At 36.9% G+C, this 21,759-nt stretch overlaps 1 protein-coding gene across 7 annotated transcripts in view; it reads right to left on the reverse strand.

The window, feature by feature from the left end:
* The window catches only part of mrtfab (myocardin related transcription factor Ab), a 47,326-nt gene that overhangs the window by 16,664 nt on the left and 8,903 nt on the right, over positions 1–21,759 (reverse strand). For 6 of the 7 annotated variants that reach the window (XM_055229403.1, XM_055229404.1, XM_055229406.1 and 3 more), the window contains 4 exons: positions 8,433–8,498; positions 1,807–1,862; positions 1,230–1,305; positions 352–513 (listed from right to left, as the gene is read on the reverse strand). In XM_055229403.1, coding sequence (XP_055085378.1) covers positions 352–513; positions 1,230–1,305; positions 1,807–1,862; positions 8,433–8,498 — 360 coding nt within the window. Of the gene's footprint in view, positions 1–351; positions 514–1,229; positions 1,306–1,806; positions 1,863–8,432; positions 8,499–14,471; positions 14,941–21,759 lie in introns of those variants that run through there. The other variant, XM_055229405.1, reaches the window with a different exon arrangement.

The raw sequence follows: 21,759 nt of genomic DNA on the forward strand, positions 1-21,759 counted from the left end.
TAGATTTTCACGATTCCTGCTGTTCACTGTGGTTAAATCTAGCTGTCATTCACTTAGGGCATTACAGAGAATAAAAGGAAGGGTGGTGGTTAAAACAATCTGTGTTTGAGCATCGAGCTACACCAGAAAATGTTTGTAGGAGGATTATTTAAATAATTACAGCATTTGCGATTCAATAACTACCCTCAACTCATATTACAGCTCGTATCATGATCACCATATTGTAAAGCCCTTAATAACATTTTCTGAAGGCTAAAAATTAATATCTATTTGTAAGTTGAACAAGCTTGAGTGACAAAGCTCATTTATGAGACTATACTGAATGTTCGGAGTGAGAGTATATTTATTTACCCAGCAGGGCGTTATGCACAGGGTAGGGCACAGACAGGATGTTTTTGTGCACCAGCTCGATGGGCCCGGGGCGGTGGGAGATCTTGTCGTTGAGGTCGTCTGCCAGCCGAGCACGCTTCAGCTGCAGTTGCTTGGCCTGGAGAGAGGGCTCTGCAGACGTCTCTGTAAAGGAGAGGAATGGTGTTTCAGTGAGGCCTGAGACAGGAAACTAAGTATTTAGAAATGGTCATAGGTAGCAGAAAAGGCAGAACATTATATTGTAAATAACTAAATATATACATGAGAATATGTGTAGTGGTAGCATATAACAGCAAGTGTGGTGATAAAAGGTTCAGCTTACTTTCTAACCTTAATTTCAAATTTGTCTGTGTATGAGTATCAAAGATTTCAAATAAATACATGTTATACCTAAAATAACACAATTCTGTCCACCATGTTTCACAGTGATTGACTATTTAAAACAACATATATCTTTTGAATGGGAAAAATGTGGCATATAAGAGAAAGCTGAAACCTATGAATCGAAGGGCGGTGACGAGACCTCCCTGAAATATATGTATGCATTCAAGTTATTACAGCAGTTACATGCATCTTGATAATGATGAGGAACTTGAATGTGGGAAGTTTGTTTTTTTATATACAAACACCAGTCCAGTGACACATGTGATATTTTGCTTCTCACCAATTCTCACTACCGATGTCCTGTCAGAGCAATTTTAGTACAATGTCTCATTAGACACTGCTCAAATATGTTCACTTCACTGCTCAAAATATGTTCCTATAACCAGACTGTGTGAGTGTACTCAATAACCTTTGTCCAGCATAAGACTGTTAACAGACTATAGTACACAAACTTAACCTTGTTAACCACCCCTCACCTTCCAGAATGTGCATCCTCACAAGCTCCGAGCGCTCAGGACGACTCCGGATCTTCCTCTTCAGGTAGTCCTCGGTCTAAGGGGCAGCCATGTTGTAAAAAAAAGGTTAAAATACATGACATAAGGAAAGTATACAGTGTTAAAATGCATATGATAGTTTGAAAAGAATTAGAAATTTCTAGATATGTTTCCTGGATATGATATACCTAGCAACCACAACATTAACCAGGGTGAAAACTTGCCTTAATTTCACAATAGTTAGATTACACTAGTCAATATTATTGATGAGAAATTTTGTTAAATGAATGAATGAAATGTCAGAAAAATGCCCTCCTTGTGAGTAAATTGTCTCTGCAGTTTGGATGGAATATTCTGTGTTGATGACAGGTGGGGGGATTTTGTTTTAGAACTCACTGCTACCTCCTGTACTTTACAACTGTACTGTACAACTTTTTTCACAAACTGCCACTTAACTATAATATTTACCACAGGTACTATACCACCAAACCAAGTAATAATTAAGAAAAACATGAAAATCTGTCATATATACTTGTATGTAATTCTAAAATCTAAGTACCCTTGCTCGTTCCAGACTCCGCCGTTGTTCGTGGAAAGCTGCTGGACTTTTCAGTGCTGCAGGGAAATAAAGACAGAGAAATTATGCTGCGTTCACACCAAATATCAGACGAAAGTTTTAACATGTCACGGTCATGGGGGCGATGTGCGAGACGATTATCTGATGACAAGCTAAGGGCAAAGATAGGTTTCCAGACAAAACAGGTGCAAACCACTCTGCCAAAATACAGCCTGCAGATTGTTCGAATTAACCATATTTTGCTTAAAATTATTAAATGCACCCACAGTCAGTGTCAGTTTTGTTATTCTCCTACCCAGAGCCACCAAAACTGATAAATGCCCTCTGTACGCAACCACAACAATAACGTAGGGTAAACTAAATGACAGATTTACTAAACACACGGTTATGAGAAAATATCAAAGATAAGTGCTGTAAATCACTGTACTTGCTATGTAAGTACAGTGACAGTGTCATTTTAGAGATCCACTTCTATAGCACATTTGCTCGTACAAAACTGCTGCATGCAAGTACTAAACCAATTAAATTTTCAGCAATCCCTTACAGCCACCTAACAATCCTTCTGATTGGCCTTTTTCTGATGATCTGTATTTTAGTTAATCACTGTCAAGCCCAATTCTGCTTCTTGCTTCTGTTTACTTCTCAAAACAAACAAAAAACAAAACAAACAAAAAAAAAACCCCAAACTTTGCAGCTCCTCTCTGCTCAGCGTTCACAAGGTTGTCATGATGACAGTAGAGACAGGGAATGTCCGGTAGTTTGGATTTGAGGTAAGTAGTGTGAAAGCAGAAGTCCGGGGAACAAACAAAAATTATGGAACACTTTAAGTTTTAAGTCCAAATCTTGGTGCAGATTTCCAGGAGTGAATTAGCCCTAAAAGTCAACAAACTAATACCATGGGAACGGTTTCAACTTTGAGAGTACATATCGTAGGTATGATATAATCATTGTTTTTAAAATAGTTATGAGCTGGAAATGCCATTACTTGTTTCTTAAAGGGCCCATATTATGCTATTCTATTTTTTATATATGTTATGATGTTGTTTCCTCATCACAAACATACCTAGAGCTGTATCTTGTTTCATTCACACATGTTTAACCACAAACCCTGCATATTTAGGTCCTTTCAAATGAAAAACCTTGTGATGTCCCCAATGTGTTTTTAAACTCCACTAGAATAATTTAGATAATTTTAGCCCTGAAATGACCAATTTTTATTAAACAAAAGGTAAAATGTAAAAGGGTGGACCAGAGGATTTTGAGCTTTGGAGATGTAGAGAGACTAATAAGAGAATGTGAGAAATTTGCTTAATATAGGATCTTTAAAAAGGTACACTAATTTCAGATGTAACTTTCTGCTTGTGCGTGTGAGATGTTATTGCTTTGCCTGGACCACTCACTAATCACTGCAAACATATCAAATTATTCACAATAATTTTAGTTTTATTAAAAAATATATATATAAAAGCCCTTTCTCGTAACAAAAGAGTGCAAAAATGTCTTTCTACAAACCATTAGCTGCAGAATTGCTTCACATTAATAACAGATTTTAATTTTAGCTTGATCCCATGTAATTAAAGAGCATCAATGTTGTGAAAAAGTCTTCTATAAATTGTCAGCATTTCTGTAAACAATAAAACCAGATGGATGAGCAGACTGGGATGTATTGTTGATGACTGCTGGTCTAGGAGTGTGCTATGATGAATAGGCCTTTCTCTAATGTATCTGAACGATGACGACAAGTCTGCAACTGCAATTTTCTTCCATACCCTTCCCAGACACACAAGGTTTCGTGGTTGCTAATGTATCAATCCTGCAATGTCAGTGATATAAAAAATGTGAGGTTGATAAAGCATCAATGGATAATGCAGGGGAAATTGGCAGAATGGATTTTAGACACCAGCTTAAATTCTTACACTGGTATTTGAATGGTTGGTTTGATATATGAGGAGAGAAAGTGACATAGGGGGTTCAGCAATAGCAAACCAACTGGAGGGTTGCTGGTTCAAATCTATGCCTTTGTGTTCTTGGACACTTCACTCATAATGTCTTGAACTGCCATGATTGAAAGGGACGCAATTACTTTTTAAACATGTATTAAAGATCTACCATGTAACTTTTGTGGTGATAGGGCTGCTGTCTGCTCATTTCACATTTCAGTGGAATTGTATTTTGTTTTCTGAAATGTTCTGTAATATGACATTAAACGTATCCAACTTTCCTTTGCATAATTTCAGGTGTTTTTACTGTTCATAAAAACAGGCATTTATACTGTGAGCAGATTTGCTTCACAGATCTGACCCGTAACTTGGGCTAGTGCCGTCACTGGTTCATGAAGTTCAACGGAATGATGCACATAAAGCACAAACATCTCCAAGGAGACAAGCAGAAGAGTTATCTTAAAAAATAATTTATACACACCCACACACACACACACACACACGCACACACACACCCCCACACACACACACACCCACACCCATATATATAAATAAAACTTGCATTTTATTAAAATTGTCATTCACCTATAATAAAAAAGAATGAACTAAATTGAAAAAGTTCCCCAAGGTCAAATAAGGTCAAACTAGGCTGTGTTCAGGCTGTTTGGGGAAGGATATTGAGAGGACGGCGACAGTTGCCGTGATGAAATGTGGCGGTCATCTGATTGGTGGACAGCTGGTGAAATCCCTGAGCAGGACATCCCACAGAATGTATGTGTGCCACAGGGGGTGATAAAGGAGGGGTAACGCGAGAGAGGGGTGAGGTGTGTGTGTGTGTGTGGGGGGGCATTCCTCGAGCTGTGGCCCTGACTCTAAACAGGACCCACATAGCAGCAGTGATATAACAGGAAGGACGCCACTAAACTCATGTTGTGATTTACACAGACTGACAACTGCAGGGGTGAAAAATGGGAAAGTCAGTTATTATATATTATATATTAGTACCTGTAGTCATTTTAAATTGCCATAAGAAAGTGCAAATTAAATTCCAAATTTAACTATGGTTTTCTTGCACGAATTGTTATTACATAACTTTACAGAATGACTTTTTAATTCTACCAAAAAGCTTTTAGGTCTCCAAAAAAGTTAAAAGTAAAAATGAATAAATAAAAAGATATCTGAAGAGTTGCGTTTGTTTTAAATGGTCAAAGGCTTGCAATTTACTGTTTTGTTTAGTAGTGATTTCAAAAGCTGAATCTATTGAAATAAAAATATTATTCCATCCCTTTTTGAGCAAATCCTCTCAACTATTCTGTTACTAATAAAATGTAATATATGTAGAATAGTGTCAAAAAGATAAATATCCGTTTTTGTAAAAAACATCTTCATATCTATAACTATGCTGTTACTTCGTAATTTACATAGATTTTAATAGAAATATATTTATTCAAAGCAGTAATTTCTTAAAGAACCTGTACCAGATGCTATGAAACATTTAACATTTAGCATTTAAAAACTCACTGTGGTGAATAATTTGGATAACTGGAACGCAGAAGGTAAGTGAGAAATAACAAATGCTTTGCAGTGGTCCAACCATTTCAAAGCATTTGAAATAACCTAATTCTGTTTTTTCGTGTTATTAAGACAGCAACACATTCATTTTATGAATATTAGATAATGTAAAATTGTTGGTGCTATAAATTTATATCTACAAGTAAAATTTCAACAGCCATAGCAATAGTGAAGTCACCCACATTGTATTTCACGTGTATGCTATTTACAAACTTTAATGGGAAACATATCCAACACACACTTCTGCTATTTAAACAATTACTTTCCAGTTCTGTGTATGTGTATGTATGTCCACGCAAAGAGCCTCACAATGATTCACTTTTTCTACACAAATTAGAAGTTTACTAAAGAGTAAAGTAGAAACAAGTGTGCATCCTAACCACATCCTCGGCCTTGCCATTCAGCTAAGAAGAAAAACACCTCCATCTCTCTTATACAAGAATTATGACTTATGCAAGAGTCTGTCACTGAACGTAAGCTAAATTCTACCACAGTCATTCCCATGACAGTCATTCATTATCAGTATCTTAACAGACTAACAATCATTCAAAGCAAAAAAAACAAAGATTTGAAATATATTTTACCCAGATTTCTAGAATGTCTTTTTTCCATTATGGAGCTCAATAGTGACCACCCTGGCTAAGGAAGTAAAATTCCCATACATTTTTCACATAGAAATTTTTTTTTTAAAGTTTATTTTAATGTTTATTAAACATTTAAAAGCTTGCTCATGGCCAATCAGCTTTGTGGTAACTAAAGACAACTACTAACAAAACCTATAATTTTATGTAAAATCTATTTCTGAAACTTTATAAACTGTTAAGTTATTAAAACATTTAATTGAATCTTGCATCTTAAATGTGCTTTTTGGAACAACCTCGCTATGGATATTAGTCACCACATAGCTGCTTAGCCTCCGCAATGCCTTTGAACTCTTCATATTTGAATTTTTCGCAAAGTCTATGGGGAAAATGATGGAAAATTTACTTCCGGAACCAGAACGTCTTTGAAGTGGACGGGGCTGCTGAGCTCCATGGTCTACATTATATAAAAACACCAATTCATTACCATTTACTCATGAAATTACCAGCGAGTAGCATCTGTGGCTAATAATTTATCTACTACTCCACTCCTATATCCAACATTCTCCTCTCACTTTGTTCAACAGTTCAGAAATCCTTATCCCTATAATACTTTGACTTTCATATGATTTCAAACTGGTGACTACATGGTTAAATACTCATGCTCATCTTACTGAAAGTGAGTTTGAATGTCCACCTGGATGCGCCTTAATGCGAGCCCATTACTGTTGTGCTCTAGTCTACGTCAGGTAAGTGGCACAAAGTGCAGTCTTAATGGACTTATAGGCCCAATAATTCATCTACTAAATTGTATTCTAGTTACTTCTGTTACCATGTTGATGGACCCCTGCTACTATTATGAGGCTTTGCTCTCATCAGCATCACAATGTGATTCATGCTAAAGTGATCCTGCAGTTGTGCAACATGGTGAGACCTGCAAGGGTGGAGCAATAACACACATGTACTAAGAAAGATGAACACAGTGTACTATCGTGGCATAGGGGAACGTCTTGATCTCAAAGCTTTGAAATGTGCAATGCATCATAAGCCTTATTTTACACTGACAACAAAACAGTATAAGGTTGTGAAATGAATCAAATTTAAAATAATGATTTCAATTTTCAAGTCAGTCAAACAGTCCTAAAAGAATGTGTTCAAAATGACATTTTACTTTAACATGTAGGGTATATAATTAAGGCACATCTCAAACTCATGAGTACAAAGCCAATAAAATGACAGGAAAAGGAAAGCTTGTGGACCAAATTCTTGCAGCTGGAGGAGCATATTGCTATTAATTGGGTTAATGTAAAATGGTAGGTCTAAATATAACTGAATGTGGGCATTTGCAAAAACTGCATCAAAATTGTAGCATCTTCAAAATCTCAAAGATGCTCAACATACGTGGAGTGTCAGAAGACACTGAAAGACTAGCACGAAAGGTAGTGGTTAATATCACAGATCCCACAACTAGCAGGACTAAACATGAGGAATCAGTGTTTCAGTTTTCAGCTAAAACCTGGAACAGTCTTCCTGAAGATGTGAGACAGGCCTCTACTTTGACAATGTTTAAACCTAGGCTCAAAACAGTTCTGTTTAGCTGCATATGACTGAAAGGATTTTATTCTGTACTCTTCTGTTTTCATGTTCATTTTATGATGATTATTTGTGATTATTTAAGTTTTGATTTGTGTGATTTTAATGTCTTTCTTATTTTGTAAAGCACTTTAAATGACTGTGTATGAATTGTGCTATACAAATAAACCTGCCTTGCCTAGCATGGCTGCAGTGTGTTTTTTGGGCAGCAGTGGAAACAGTACCACATGTGACTGAGGAGTGAATGGAAAATAGGACTGATGCTATGTTAATATAGATGACAATTTCAAAATGCTGTGCAAGTCTCACATGTTAATTAAAATGTGCCATAAGAAATAATATAATCATGGGAACTTCCGAGTCAAGATTGTGGCCTGTATACTATTGCAGGCCTGTATGCTGTATTAAGATGTTGCCGTTCTACAAACTTAGAACAACTGTTAACCAAAATAAGCCAATATGAATACAACTGCATCATACAGTAAACATTTTTATTCCATATGACATACTTTTTCATATCTTTTTGATATGTTACACTTTACATTTTGTTAAAGTTTAGTAAATAATGCAGTAGTATCTCCAGCTTGCTCTTTCTACGTGAAACACTCCGAATCAGGAAGTGGCAAGTGAAGAGGAAACTGCGTTGACCGATAACAAAGTGGTGCAAAGAAACCACTATATATGACACTTCTGCAGATAATGTGATAAAAAACAGTTACTGTAAGTAGAGGCTGCAGTCACTTTGATAATGTATTTAGACCTATGATAAATTTAGTATTTCTTGTACATCAGATATCAAGTCCATTCATAGATAAAGAGAGTGGTCAGATAGACTAAAGCATCAGAAATTTCATTCCAGAGTGTGAAATAAGTGAATGAAATAAAAATAAAATGCAGTATTAGCACATTTTTATAGACTTACGTGGCATGATCCCTTGGCTGACCAGTTCTTCTCGCGTTCGTCTCTGCTGGAGTTTGAGTTGGAGGACTGCATGGAGACAGAGAATCCCAAAGTCAGTGACAGTAAATGACAAGAATGTGTTTGCAGGTTCTTTGCAGCAGTTCAGTCAGTAAAGTGCAGCTAGCTTTATGACACACTGCATTACATTTCCTCCTGCTGTAATTTTTTTTATGCAAGAGGCGGGTTCAAGAAGCGTGTAATACTCACTTCCTGTTTCTGAATTTTTGAATTTCCTTGTAGCATCTCTGTGAGCGCATGCTTATGTGATCAATGTAAATGAAACAATCTATATTTTTATTTGTTTTTTAATTATTTTAATAATGTTATCTTGGGTGGCATTTTAGTGCATCTATACATACTAATATATATATATATATATATATATACACTAAAAAAAAGGTCTGATTGCAGCCTAATTTCGAAAGAGGAAGTACTTATGTAAGTGAGGGGGCACAAAATAAAGTTTCAAGGAGAAGCAAGAGTAAGTTGCAGTTGCAGTAAGAGAAATCAACAAATTCTACTTTCTGAGCCTATAACAAAAACATGTCTTTAAAAAAAAAACAAAAACAAAAAACAAAACACAAGGAAAAAATACAGCTCGTCAAATCTCAGAGCCTAAGCAAGGCCGGGCTTGGTTAGTACTTGGATGGGAGACTGCTGGGAATAACAGGTGCCATGGTGGGGCGCCGGGGGCAAAAACTATTGTTTTGTCCTTAGGCAAGACAATTCACCTACATTGTCTAGTACGAAAGTAGTGCGTGTGTGGGGGTGTGTATGCGGGTGTGTGCATGCGTGTGTGTGTGTGTTGGTGGCGGTTGAAGGGGCCTATGGTGTAGATTGGCAGTCTTGCTTCCGTCAGTCTGCACAAGGACAGCTGTGGCTACAATAGTAGCTTACCACCATAGTATGAATGAAGAGTGAATGAATAATGCACAGTAAAGCGGTTTGGGTGTCATGGCAGACGGTATATAAATCCAATTAATTAATTAAATTAATAAATAGTAAGAAAAATTGACTCTTGTGAGCTTTTAGCCATGTTAGAATCAGGGCTGCAGCTATCAATTATTTTGGTAATTGAGTAATCACATAGATTACATAATTGATTTTAAATTAAGATTAAATAATCTTATTAATTTCGATTAAATAATCATATATTTTACCTTCCATAAAATATTCTTCAAAGCATATTAGTCATTTGTTTTAACTATGAACGATAACTTAAACAAGTAGTTTTTCTGCTTGAAAAAAAAACACATTTATTCTTTATTGCACATCGGTATGTCCCCAAAACAAACATTTCACTTGTATGACAGAGCAGATCAAAATCTCCCCAGAATATTTATTACCAATTTACTTGACAGACTACTGTAAACAGGCTATTAAAAGTGAACTACAGTTAGTTTCTATTAATTGATAGAAAATAAAGTTTATGTCCCATCACTTCAGCTAAGAGTTACATGTTTCTCCTGTCGTGTTGAGCTTTGAATGAGCTTTCAAATTACTCGATGCATCATTTCAGCCCTAGTTAGAATGTTGTTACCTGATCAAAAGCATACCTTGATTTGTGCTTTGTTTCATTCACACATGATTGAGTAATCCTGCATTATTAAGCTATCTACATCTCCAAGGTTCAAAATGCTGTTCCACCTTGTGATGTCATAAAGTGGTAGTTTTTAAGTGTACAGCTACCCTTTACCTTTTGTTCAGTAGAGATGGGAAATTCCAGGACTGAAATTAACCAAATGATTCTAGTGAAGGTGTGTGGAGTTTAAAAAGAACACAGAATAGCACTTCCTGTATTACCACATGACATCACATCAAGTGTTTTCTGCTTGAGAGAAAAACTCAACCTAAATATGCAGGGTTTGTGTGTTAACCATGTGATTGAAACAAAACACAACTCCAGGTACGTTTTTGATGAAGAAACAACATTTTAACGTAGATGAGAAAGTAGTGTAATATAGGCTCTTTAAGTATATTACGTCAGTGTCTGGTAGAAAACATTAGCCAAGAAAATACACTTGTTTATTCAAAATTGTGTATACTGTTGTAACTGGTGTTCTTTCCGACCTCTTTTGTTTACTTGCGAGACCAATTCAGAGGACAGGCCACTGCTAAACTAAATACTATTTCCAGTGAAGTCAGGGTGGTGTTTATAGATCCCAGCTGCTCCCACTAGAGGCGTGTGGCTGTGTTAGTTTACATTAGTGAGGTCCTGTCATCAAGAGTGTTTTCAGAGTTCGACTTGACAAAAACTGCTATCAAAGTTCAGTTAATTTATAGTAATAAATAATATCCAAGGCCTTTTTAGCTTGATTTGAAGAAACTGAACAAGGAGCAAGACATGCAAAGTTACAAAAACAAAGATGTCTAGATTTATCAACATTTTATGAATTTAGCAAGACTTTTGAAGATGCAGTCTTCACGGTTTAAAAAAGATGCAAATTTATACAGGATTTTCCTATCAGTGTTAATACCAACAATATTGTAAATGTATGCTGATATGAATATTCAATGAAGAACAAGTTTAATAGCATAATTTTGTAATATGCTAATGAATATAAACTAGCAAAAAAAATGAAACACAGGGCAACAAACTTTCTAAGCTTTTCTTGCTCTGTTAAGTTGTAAGTTTGTAAGTTTAGCACCTGTTCCCTCAAACACTGACCTCATCTGCGCCTGCATGCTAGCTCATAAGTTTGCTGCGCTCTGTTTTAGCTGTTGCCATGTGTTATGACAAGTGGCTCGAGTCTGGCTAGCAACACTGCAGCTCCCATAAATCAAGCTAAATGTCATTGTCATCTGTAAAATCGCAGGCCGCTCCAACTCTCATCTGTTGTACTTCACCACATTTTAGCGTACTTTGGCTAGTCTCTGGAAGCAATAACATGTCAGTTCAAATTCACATCGTAAACGAGTAACTTTAAACAACGCTGCATTACTTCATACACACGTCACAGGTTTGATAGATTCATTTTGCCTCTGTGACGACCACAGGGAGTTGTTCTTGGGCTTCACACGTTTGACAAGACCAGACAAAACATGACCAGCACACTTCAGCTGGTGTGTGGAATAAAATGCCTCCAAGGACCCTGGTTTATTCTGGGAACTAGGAGAATCTTACACTTTCTATCTCAACCTTCTCCTCTTGCACAGACAGGCTTGCCTGTTCACTCCACTTTTCAATATCGTGTCCCTTTTAAACAAGTCTAAGGAAACACAAACGTGAGTGGTGAAACTGCAAATGGCAAGAAATGCAGAAGTGTTGCTGAGAAGGCTATCAAATGATCTACCACTATCTCAGTGTGCAAAAACAGATAATCATGCAGTAAAAGTTACAGGTTTGTTCAATATAATAAACTGTACATTAAAAAGACGAAACGTGCAGTAATATAATGCAAGCATTAGCATTTATGTGCTAAACTAAATAGACTGAAATGTTGCCTCAGGTCAATCAGGTTTGTGCGTAACAAAGAGGAAAACACTTGCAGGGTAAGGTTGTTTTCTCATGCTGTTTGAAGTGAAAAGTGAAGTAAGGATTTGAAATGTTACCATCACCAAAAAAAACATTAAAATTACTTTTAGATTAATTTTTAAGATTTTTTTCTCCAAGTACTGAAGCCTCAGGAAGGCTACTGTAGATGCTATAAATGACTTAAGTCACATTTTTGGAAGAAAATAAAGGTAACTGCCTAAAGATTACAGTGGCTGCCTGCTAGTGTCACTCAGCTGTATCTAATTAATAAATTAACTTAAAGTGCACATAATAGGTTAGACTAGAGTTTACATCATTATAGTTATGATTTCACTGAAAATCTTACATAGTTGCAAGTTTATAATTTTACTTCCTGGTTGGACATGGTCAGATATAACAAAGGTAATTCCAACTGTTGCCTAGCAACCATAATGATAAAGGCCAAAACTAAATTGTACAATACTTTTTTTACTAATAAAAATAAATGTCAGCACATTTATTTGGTTAAATGAATGTTAAAACATTGTCCCTGCATTTTGGTTGGAATTTTCCATGTTGATGACATTGGTAGAGGTATTCTGCTTGAGAACTTGGTGCTACTTTCTGTATTTTTGTACTTTTTAACTTTTTTGTCCCCACAAGCTGCCACTGAACTGATGTCGTTATTATAATATTACAACAATATTTATCTGTGGTAAATATTATAAATATTTACCACAGGTTAATTATAGGTATTACAGGTATATTATAAATGTACTATCCCACCAAACCAAGTAATAATTAGAAAAACATGAAAATCTGTCATATGCACTTTAATGTGCTTTGTACTATGTTTTCACTAAAGATGTAAAGAACTGCTAACAGTTGGGATTTGCATAGAGTTTGCCTCTTATCCTTTAAAACCATGCCAAACCACCTTTTCTGAAATAAGACGCACTGAAATGAGAAAATGGGCTGAAACCTGAAATATCTCATTAAAAAGCAGTGTCCCTGTAAACCTTTATAACTCACTCAGTGATGATATAACATGCACTGTGGGTTTAAATCAGGTTTGAAGGCCACTTTGGTTAATTTAAGAAAAAAGATGAAAAGGCAGGACAGCGTTTAATGGAATACTAGGACAGTGCCAAAAGTGTCTTGTGCCTGCATTTAAGAGACTGAAGTGGGAACTAAATTGAAGCCACAATGTAGACAAGTCATTGTTAAGAGCATGGGAACCACACACTCTTGCTAACCGCTTCATCAACAGCTCTGAGCATACAAACACTTTAGAGAGTCTGAGTAAACTAGAAGTAATTAAGAGTTTAAAAATGGTGGAGTGGGGTGCCAAGGTTTTGGTGGCCAACTGGGCTAATCCTTGTGTGTTTATGTGTCACCCGACCTAACATGTCTGTAACTGTTCCCAAAGACCCTTATGGCCTGTTCAAGGTGTGCAAGCAACTCCAGCCAGCACAAAATGCACCTAAAAGCACATCTCTTACAAACTTGGCAATGTCCTTGAACATTTAGCAAAGGTTGTTTATGTCTTTGGTATGACTTCACCACTCATGAGGATACGAGGTTGCATCTGGGAGAATCAAGAGCATTAGAGCAGACGAAGGGGCGGGGACGATACAAGGTGAAGGCCGATCACTGTCTCCGCACTGCTGTCCCAAGCGCAGGAGGGGGACAGGCGGCACTGCATACTAACAATGTGGAAGAGGAAGGGAGAGAGTGCAGGAGTCTTATCTCAGAGCACCTTTCTACTAGCTCTATTGTTGTGGTGAACGTGAAACAACAACACAGCACAACCAAAATCTGCTTACACCAACGTGGAATAGTTGCTTTAGATACAGTCATATCAAAAGTAATTACAGGTTTAGCTTCAAGACTTCATTTATAAGTCAAATCATGACAATGCAATGCTAACATGCAAGTTTCAGGGAAAGGATTGTTCGCTGCAAGTATGCACATGTATTTGCAGTATGCATGTGATATGCATTATTTAAGATTTACATCATGTAAAAAGTTGTGGTTCTGTATTCTGATTTGATAAACGTTTGACTTTGACGGGTTTTCCAATGATGCACTTTAAGTTTATACTGGGGATAAGGCTATGATGCAGTTGATATTGTTGTGATGCTTCTTAATTTGAACTATTACCATGAGATGATCAGACCATATGGGCAGTTATGTAATACAAAAATTCATATTTTTGTGATAATTCCATGAACCAAGATTCTTCGTAATACCACAACAACTCTAATCAAGGGTGCAATTATACTTAATACTAATTGCGGCATAAAACACAAAAAGGACCAGGGGCTAATACTGTACTGCCTTACACTAAATAAACAGTCACTGATCTCAACAACAACAGACCTTTTTTCACTACTTGTGTTAGTAATCACATCTCACTTATCTCATTTAGTTATCTTTAGCAAAGCTGTCCCATAATCTATTTATAAGCAGCTGTAAAGCAGTGATATGAGGGACATAAACACAAATCAGATCATGTAGCTCGTGGCTCAGTAACTCTGGCCCACCTTCTTTAAGACTGTGATAGACGTGTCTGTCCAGATCCATCTTCAGGGCTTCCTTGTCAAAGTCCTCCTCTATTGGGGAACACTCCGAGGGGGAGGGCTCAAAGGACAGGCCGTGATTGGTATCCAGCATTATTAGTAAAACGTAGGATTAATATTCATTGATCATTGAAGACAGTGTTGGTTTGAAGTCCCAAGGGCTGGTAGAGAGGGTGAGTGTGTTAAGCGGCACCAGCTGTCCCTTAAGGAAGTACTTTTCCAATGCACAAATCTGATACAAGAAATCCCTTTAAACAAACTGGAATATCGCCACTGCTCTCGGTCTTCTATGTATCCAAGTCATCGATCTGTCCAGCTAGCTTTCTAGTCCTGCTCACTCCTTTTGCAGTAGCAGCCGATGAGTCACGACAATAAAGAAATCCACAAGATAAATGTTGTGTAAAAAGATCCTAAGAGAAAAATTAAAACATTTAGTAAAAAGGTACAGCAAGGACCATTGGTCAGAGGCAACATACAGCGGCAGCAAGGACAGCAGTGATCTGAGCAGAGTGCCCAGAGAGACTGCTCTGTTGCGGCTCCTCCTGAATCTCTTGCACACCCTTCACACACACACTTGGCACACGCACGCACACAAGCTGCCGATAAAGTTCTCCTGCTCAGCTGTTGCCATTCATTCACTGCCACATGCAAACCTCCTCAACCTCCAGACTAAAAAGACCGCAGGAGGCGTGCTCTGAGGGGCCGGTCAGACAGTGCGTTGTAGAGGATCAAACGTGATGACTCAGAACGCAGTGTTATATAGGACCAGGGAAAATGGCACTAACGGCTCAGAGTGATGACCTCATTGAGCATAACCGACCGTTGTCAGTAAATCTGATACTGGAGTGAATCAGACTCAGACGAATTGATGTTTGTGTAAATATACATTACACTACACATAAAAGCATGCAACTCTATATGCTATCTCTATAAGCATGAACAGAAGCTTATATAACTATCAGATGCAAAAGATAAGGATTTTGCATGCATGATAGCTATTCAAAGCCAAGGCAATGCCATTGAGAGTTTCAATGTTATTAGATAACATTGAAACTCTCCATTACCACATTGGTAAAACAAAACAAAAACACTCAAGATTTAGTGAGGTGTTTTCTGCTTAAAAGACTTAAAATTTTCGATTGGAAGAGCCTATTTTGACTAACAGCATTTTATTTTTCAGTTTAAGCAGTGTTGTGTGATATTAATCTATTTTATAGCGTAGCACATAGTGATATTTCTGTGTAGATTATTTTGCGTACATTTTAACTTTGTGTCTGTGTTGATAATTGTTTTTATTAGATAAAGGTCTTAATCATGGGTAAACATTGGTCAATTAATGTTTTGTTTATAGGACCATAAATGATTGTTATAATACTGAACAGGAAAAGTCCTACATTTCATAGAAAGTCGATGCTAAATAAAATGGCACGTGTTGCAAATAATATTTTGGACTGACTTTTCCATTAGTGAAAGAGGATCTTTACCTTGCAATAAACACTGAAAACTATTGCTATCAAACTAAAATCTATAAACTACCAATTGAATATGTTTGTAAAACACAGTGTTAGCAGATGACCCCATCAAAATAATCAACCTTGCCTGTAAATTTGATATAAGAGTAAATCATGGCTTTGAGAATAATTGACTGTCTAAAGAAATACTATAGCAACCATGTTACACTTGGGGGATGTCAGATTGTTGAGAATGACTTGACAGTGACTAGTGACTTGACAGTATACAGCCTTTAGTGAGAAGCATCCCAATACTTTGTGCAGTGAGGAAGGCTACCGCAGAATGCAGATAGGAATTGGGGGAGGTTTAAGCCAGGGCCTAACTCTCTCCTCTGTTTTAAATAGAACCACCAGCTGGCCATAAGGGCGCTATATTCAGCTTGGTATCACCTGTGTGCTTGCAGGGTAAAGTTACTTGGCGCCCCGCAAGCATACAGTAATCTCTCTAGCTTTGGACCCATTTCCTTTCAACCAAATCAATTTTTCATGACGGCTTAAGGAAGATTCAATGCTTTCTTGTGCCATTAATAAGTTAGAGGGCTGAGACCAACGCAAAAAGTCAGTCGTGTTATAGAGAAATATAATACAAGTGCATGCTGACAAGTTCACAGCCAAAATCACAGTGTACACCTTGAACTAACAGTGACGGGAGTTTACAATAGAGGTCTGTCTGGGTGACTGATTAAAGTCCACCTGCAGTTATGATTCACAGTCTGATCAGGAAGCCAACGGATGACAACATTCATTGGAATTAGGATGTCGCAGCGTGGACTGGGACACTCGTTGCGACACAGAGGGCATTAGAATTTAAACCAATGTGTGGTGTAATTGAGTCAGTCACTAACAAACAGCATGTTTAAAATATGGTCTGCCAAAAATATGTGGTCATTTGCTAATATTATGCACAGCTGGCCATGTGTTATACAATTGTAGGGTAATATCTGCACAACGTAAATGACTAAAACATGCACAGTACAACTATCAAGAGTACATTTTCCTTCAGGTCGGACACTATTTGTGTTTATTTCACCACAATGTGTGACTAGCAAAATGCTGCCTGATACCATAACAATGAAAGGATAGAAAACAACTGAAACCACACAAAAAGAGTATCAGTGTTATTCTGTAATATAAGTGGTGATGTTATTTTGACCACTGTGCAGCAGCAAATGCTTTATTGTTTAGGCCAACAAAAGTTACAAACGGTTAGTGTCAATAGTTGGAAATGGATAACACACAATAGGCCTAGAGCTGAAGTATGTAGAGTGCAGCAAGTGCTTAAGATAATGTTTTCATGTGAATTATGAGTCATAAATGCATGGCCACTTAAGTCCACAGGCATCAGTCAAGCTACTGAATAGTAGTCATAAACATTACAAGTTGAGTTTGTTGAACTTTTGGGAAAAAAAGGAGCTGTCAGAGTTTTGACTTTGAGAACATTCCAGTGAGATCATCTGGCCTTAGACACCTTATCTGGGATTTAGAGCTCCTCAAAAGATACAAACAATACAAATTACATGTTGATCTAAGAAGTCAGGAAATTAGTGTACATGTGTTCTGTTCAAAATGGAAACCTTGAAAATTTTCTGTGCGTAAATGTTTGGAAATCTCCCCCAAAAGGTCACTGTCCCTAGGATGCTGCAATAAGGATGGGAGTTATTATTAATCTAGTACAGTTGGCACAATTTCAAGTATGACCAAAAAATAAATTGTTCTTTTTGCCAACAATAAAAAAAAAGTTGGTGTTTTCCAGTCTAAATATTTTCAAGTCTGTCTGACTGTATCAGGGTGACCACTTAAAGTACAAAATGTGTGGCCTTGGGACAGCGACTGGCCCAAAACAATAACCCTGCTACATTTTCCAAACCTCACATTCCTTTTACTGACAAATAACACATTTGGTTAAGAAAAAATTAACTAAATTTGAAGAGTGAAATTCTAGGTCCACCCAGCTTAATTCATTAACAGTAACTATCTTGAATGGAAATCCACCAGGCCAAAACACAAGCTTTGCCCAGATCACAGCAGCCATTAACATTCCAGCTTGAAAAACAGAAGGTGCTACATTGCCTTCACTTCCTGGTACCCCCACAAGCAGGACACGTGATGGGTGCTGTGGAATTCACCAGCACTGTTTGCATTTGGCTCTGACTCAACTCTGAAACAACATTTAGAAGTCTGTTTCCTTATGTCACTCTGATAAAATGACAATATATGTTACTTTTTTTTGTTGTTGATTCATCATATCAACAAAACATATGTACAGCGTTAGGGCTGCATGGTTTGAGAAAAGTACTGCGAAGCCTGTTCAAACTTTAAACGCACCCAGAAGATTGGACAAAAAGACTGAAATATGAACAGACAAACTAATACATTTCTACAATTACATTTCAGAACATCTTTACATCATCATCTACAACTTTAGCAGTTTGAATGCAGAATTTTGTTGTTTGTGTGGTACTTCAAAAATTCTAGCATTGGGATTTGGTAATTGCATATATTCAAATTTTGATTTCAATTTTATTGCAACTGAACTTGCAGTATTAATTGCCATTTTGATAACTGCTGGGTTGTTACATTTTTGGTAGTATATTTGAGCCCTGTTTATTATTGCTGGGCTGCGTAGAGGCATTTCATCATGAGGTATGCATAGGGAATCCAGCATTGCAGCAGATAGTAAATACTGCTCTAGTTCAGTGCTTATTGTGCCTTGTTTGTACCAGGAAAAGTAAACTCACTGCATCAACACGCTCTGCAGACAGGCAAGTTGCACAAGTTCTTCTGGGACAAGGGTAATCCCTCACTGTCCTACTGCTGCTCTGCTGAAGTTGACTTATTAGAAAAGATTGGGAAGACACATAAAATATACACTATACAGTCTGTCTTCTTGTATGCAAGGTTAGTGCAGACCGCTTCTGGAAGTAATTAAAACCATCTGCATGCTGCTAAATTAGTTTGCAGGCAAATAAAAAGAGCACTGTGAGGAGTAATAAAAGACTCTTATGGAAGGTCAAAGGACCACTGTCGAGAAGTCACTGACTAATGTTCACCCTGTCACTTCATCTCGATAAGTCCACAACGGAGTTGCTATTGTGAACTGTGCAACATCTATGGAAATGCGTAGGGAAAAATGCAGGCTTTTCCAGGTGGCAGCTGCGAGCATCTGGGAAAGTAAGATTTTCTTTAAGGACAGTAAGCCAAGAAGTGGGGTGTCCAGGGCCAGAGCTGATGGTTGCAGACTGTTACATAACTGTACATCTGAAAAAGATTTTGGCGAACCCCCTAACCTCATGCCCCACTTATGGAGGAAACACAGCTTTCTGTTCTCTTGCATGGATGGATTAAATTTCACAGTTTCAGTACAACAGGCTCTGGGGCAGACTGCAGTGACAGCAATCTGGAGTCAAGCAACAAAGACGATATGAATGCTAAATGGTGAGCAACAACTTTGGCAAAAATCTTTAGTCAAATTTCTTTCTAGACAAATTAAAAAAACAAATCTAAAACACAACACTTTGAGCTACAATTTCTGAGGACTGAAGAAACAATGAACAACTGTTTAGTTTTTTTCTCCAAGTTGCCTTTTTTAAGAAGTAAACATAGCCATCAATTCTTAATGTATTCTCTTGTTCCTGGTTGATATTAGCTTATGTTTGCCTTGCAAGTTGTATCGAGTTCAAACAAGAACTTGAAGTTACTAACACTGAAGAGTTTAGTACAATCTGGAGTCTAATAAAAGGACATGGTGGCACTACAAATATTTAAAACACCTGAGCAATGCAATTTGTCACGTTGCTTGATGATTCACAAATCTGTATCACAACCTCTTCAAATGTTAATGCTCCTGGAATTGTTTATAATGTGCGCTCTGTGCATAATTGTACTTTTTACACATTAAAAAAAAAAAAATTTAAAAATCTTATTACAGTACTTGTTAGAAGAATTGATTGCATTTTCACCTAAAATAGTGCAGCCATGATCTACAGACCAACCATGACTGTGGACCAGTTTTGTCACGATACTAAAATTTCAAACTCAATTTCGATATTAAGAAATTGGCTCAATACTCTATACCAATTACAATACCACAATGCTCATTTTTAGTAATAGAATGTAATTTTCATACACAAAGTAATAGTACTTTATTTATATTACCATTAGATCTTACTAGCTCTGATAAAGCTGAAAATGACATAAACCGTACAGGAATGCTCAAATTTTGTCTTGTTAATGTGATTTTTTTTTGCAGTATGGATACTTGCTCAAATGAGTATATATTTTCAATACTGGCCTTGGTGAAAACACAGCTAGCATAGTGTGGCTTAGCTATGCATGTAAACAGTTAGCAGCCGTACATGTTTTCATAATTGTTTATGAAGAAGACAAAGATCTGCAAGAGGTAGGTGATGGCCGTGAGTGAGACAGCTGTGTTCTGCTCTGGAGTGACAATGAGCTCATTGGGGGCATGTGCTGTGAGCCTCAGTGAGAGTGGTAAACTTGTGCAACAGGCTACTGGAGTCTGGTGACACTGTTGATGCTATCGGACTGTCATGGGATGAACTTGTACTATGTACTCTTATCGCAATCTATCTATAAGCTTTTCACATTTTTAATGAATGCAAATCGCAAAGGCTGCAGTTTTTGAAGTACCACCATGTCTCCATCTTATTCTGCCTAAAACAGCTAATCCTGTAGTTTAGATCTAAACAGACATGTTCTAAAATGTTATTTGTGTATTAGTTTGTCAGTCCATTTTTTATTTTGTATTTCATCAATTCTTCTGGACACATTTAAACTTTGAAAAGAATCCTATTATTAAAACATAAATCGCAAATCTAAAAGCAGTCGCAACATCTGGCAGAAAAAACAATTTGAAATTCCCAAATCATTCAGCCCTAATATACAAGGTGTGCAATAGTACAGACCTTTACTGAGTCATTACCACAAATGTACTTGACAGATAAGATCATGGCTAATAGTTTATCCATTATTCAGTGGTACGGCAAGTGGCCTAAGAAGTTTGACAAGGATCAGAATGTGCGACAGGTTTGAACTTGTGACAAGAGGGTGGTGTGTAACTATGAGGACAAACAGGAACACTTGAAAATATTTTGAAAATAGGAGTGTTGAATGGGATAATGACTAGTATGGTTCCTAAACTTTCTTTGTCAAAATACATAACCGTTTTTGTTGCTATTTTGAATTGTTAAAATGTCAAAATAGATACTTTCCAGAAGGGACTATTGCTTCTTATATAAACTTAACATAATGAGAATATCTTCACAATCCAAAAACAAGTAACACAAATCTGAGTGTTACCATTAAACAGGTTTTACTTAAAAGGTGCATTATGTAACTTTTCTGGTAGAGGGTCTTGCCAACTCCTTTGAGATGTTATTGCATTAAACTTACCTTTCCACAGATCTGATCAATAATTTGGGCTAGGGAAAAGATAACACTGTTCAATTACAGGTGTTTTATCGCCTAAAATACCTTGAAAAACATACATGGTTACTGTGACCAAATACAAAACCGATAGACTTACTGCCATACTGTGGAACATTTCAGACCAAGCATTAACTTTAATGACCATAAACCATTAATGCATGCCTATTTTATTTGGAAATATTTGTTCCCTTTCCACCATTTAAGTGGACTGAGCACTTAAATGTACAAAATTTTTACTATTACAGCTTGAAAATACAGCTTCAGGTATGGTTTGCTGCAGATGATTTGACAAG

This window comes from Periophthalmus magnuspinnatus, chromosome 19 (assembly GCF_009829125.3).
Source record: "Periophthalmus magnuspinnatus isolate fPerMag1 chromosome 19, fPerMag1.2.pri, whole genome shotgun sequence".
In the NCBI taxonomy this organism is placed as follows: Eukaryota; Metazoa; Chordata; class Actinopteri; order Gobiiformes; family Gobiidae; genus Periophthalmus; species Periophthalmus magnuspinnatus.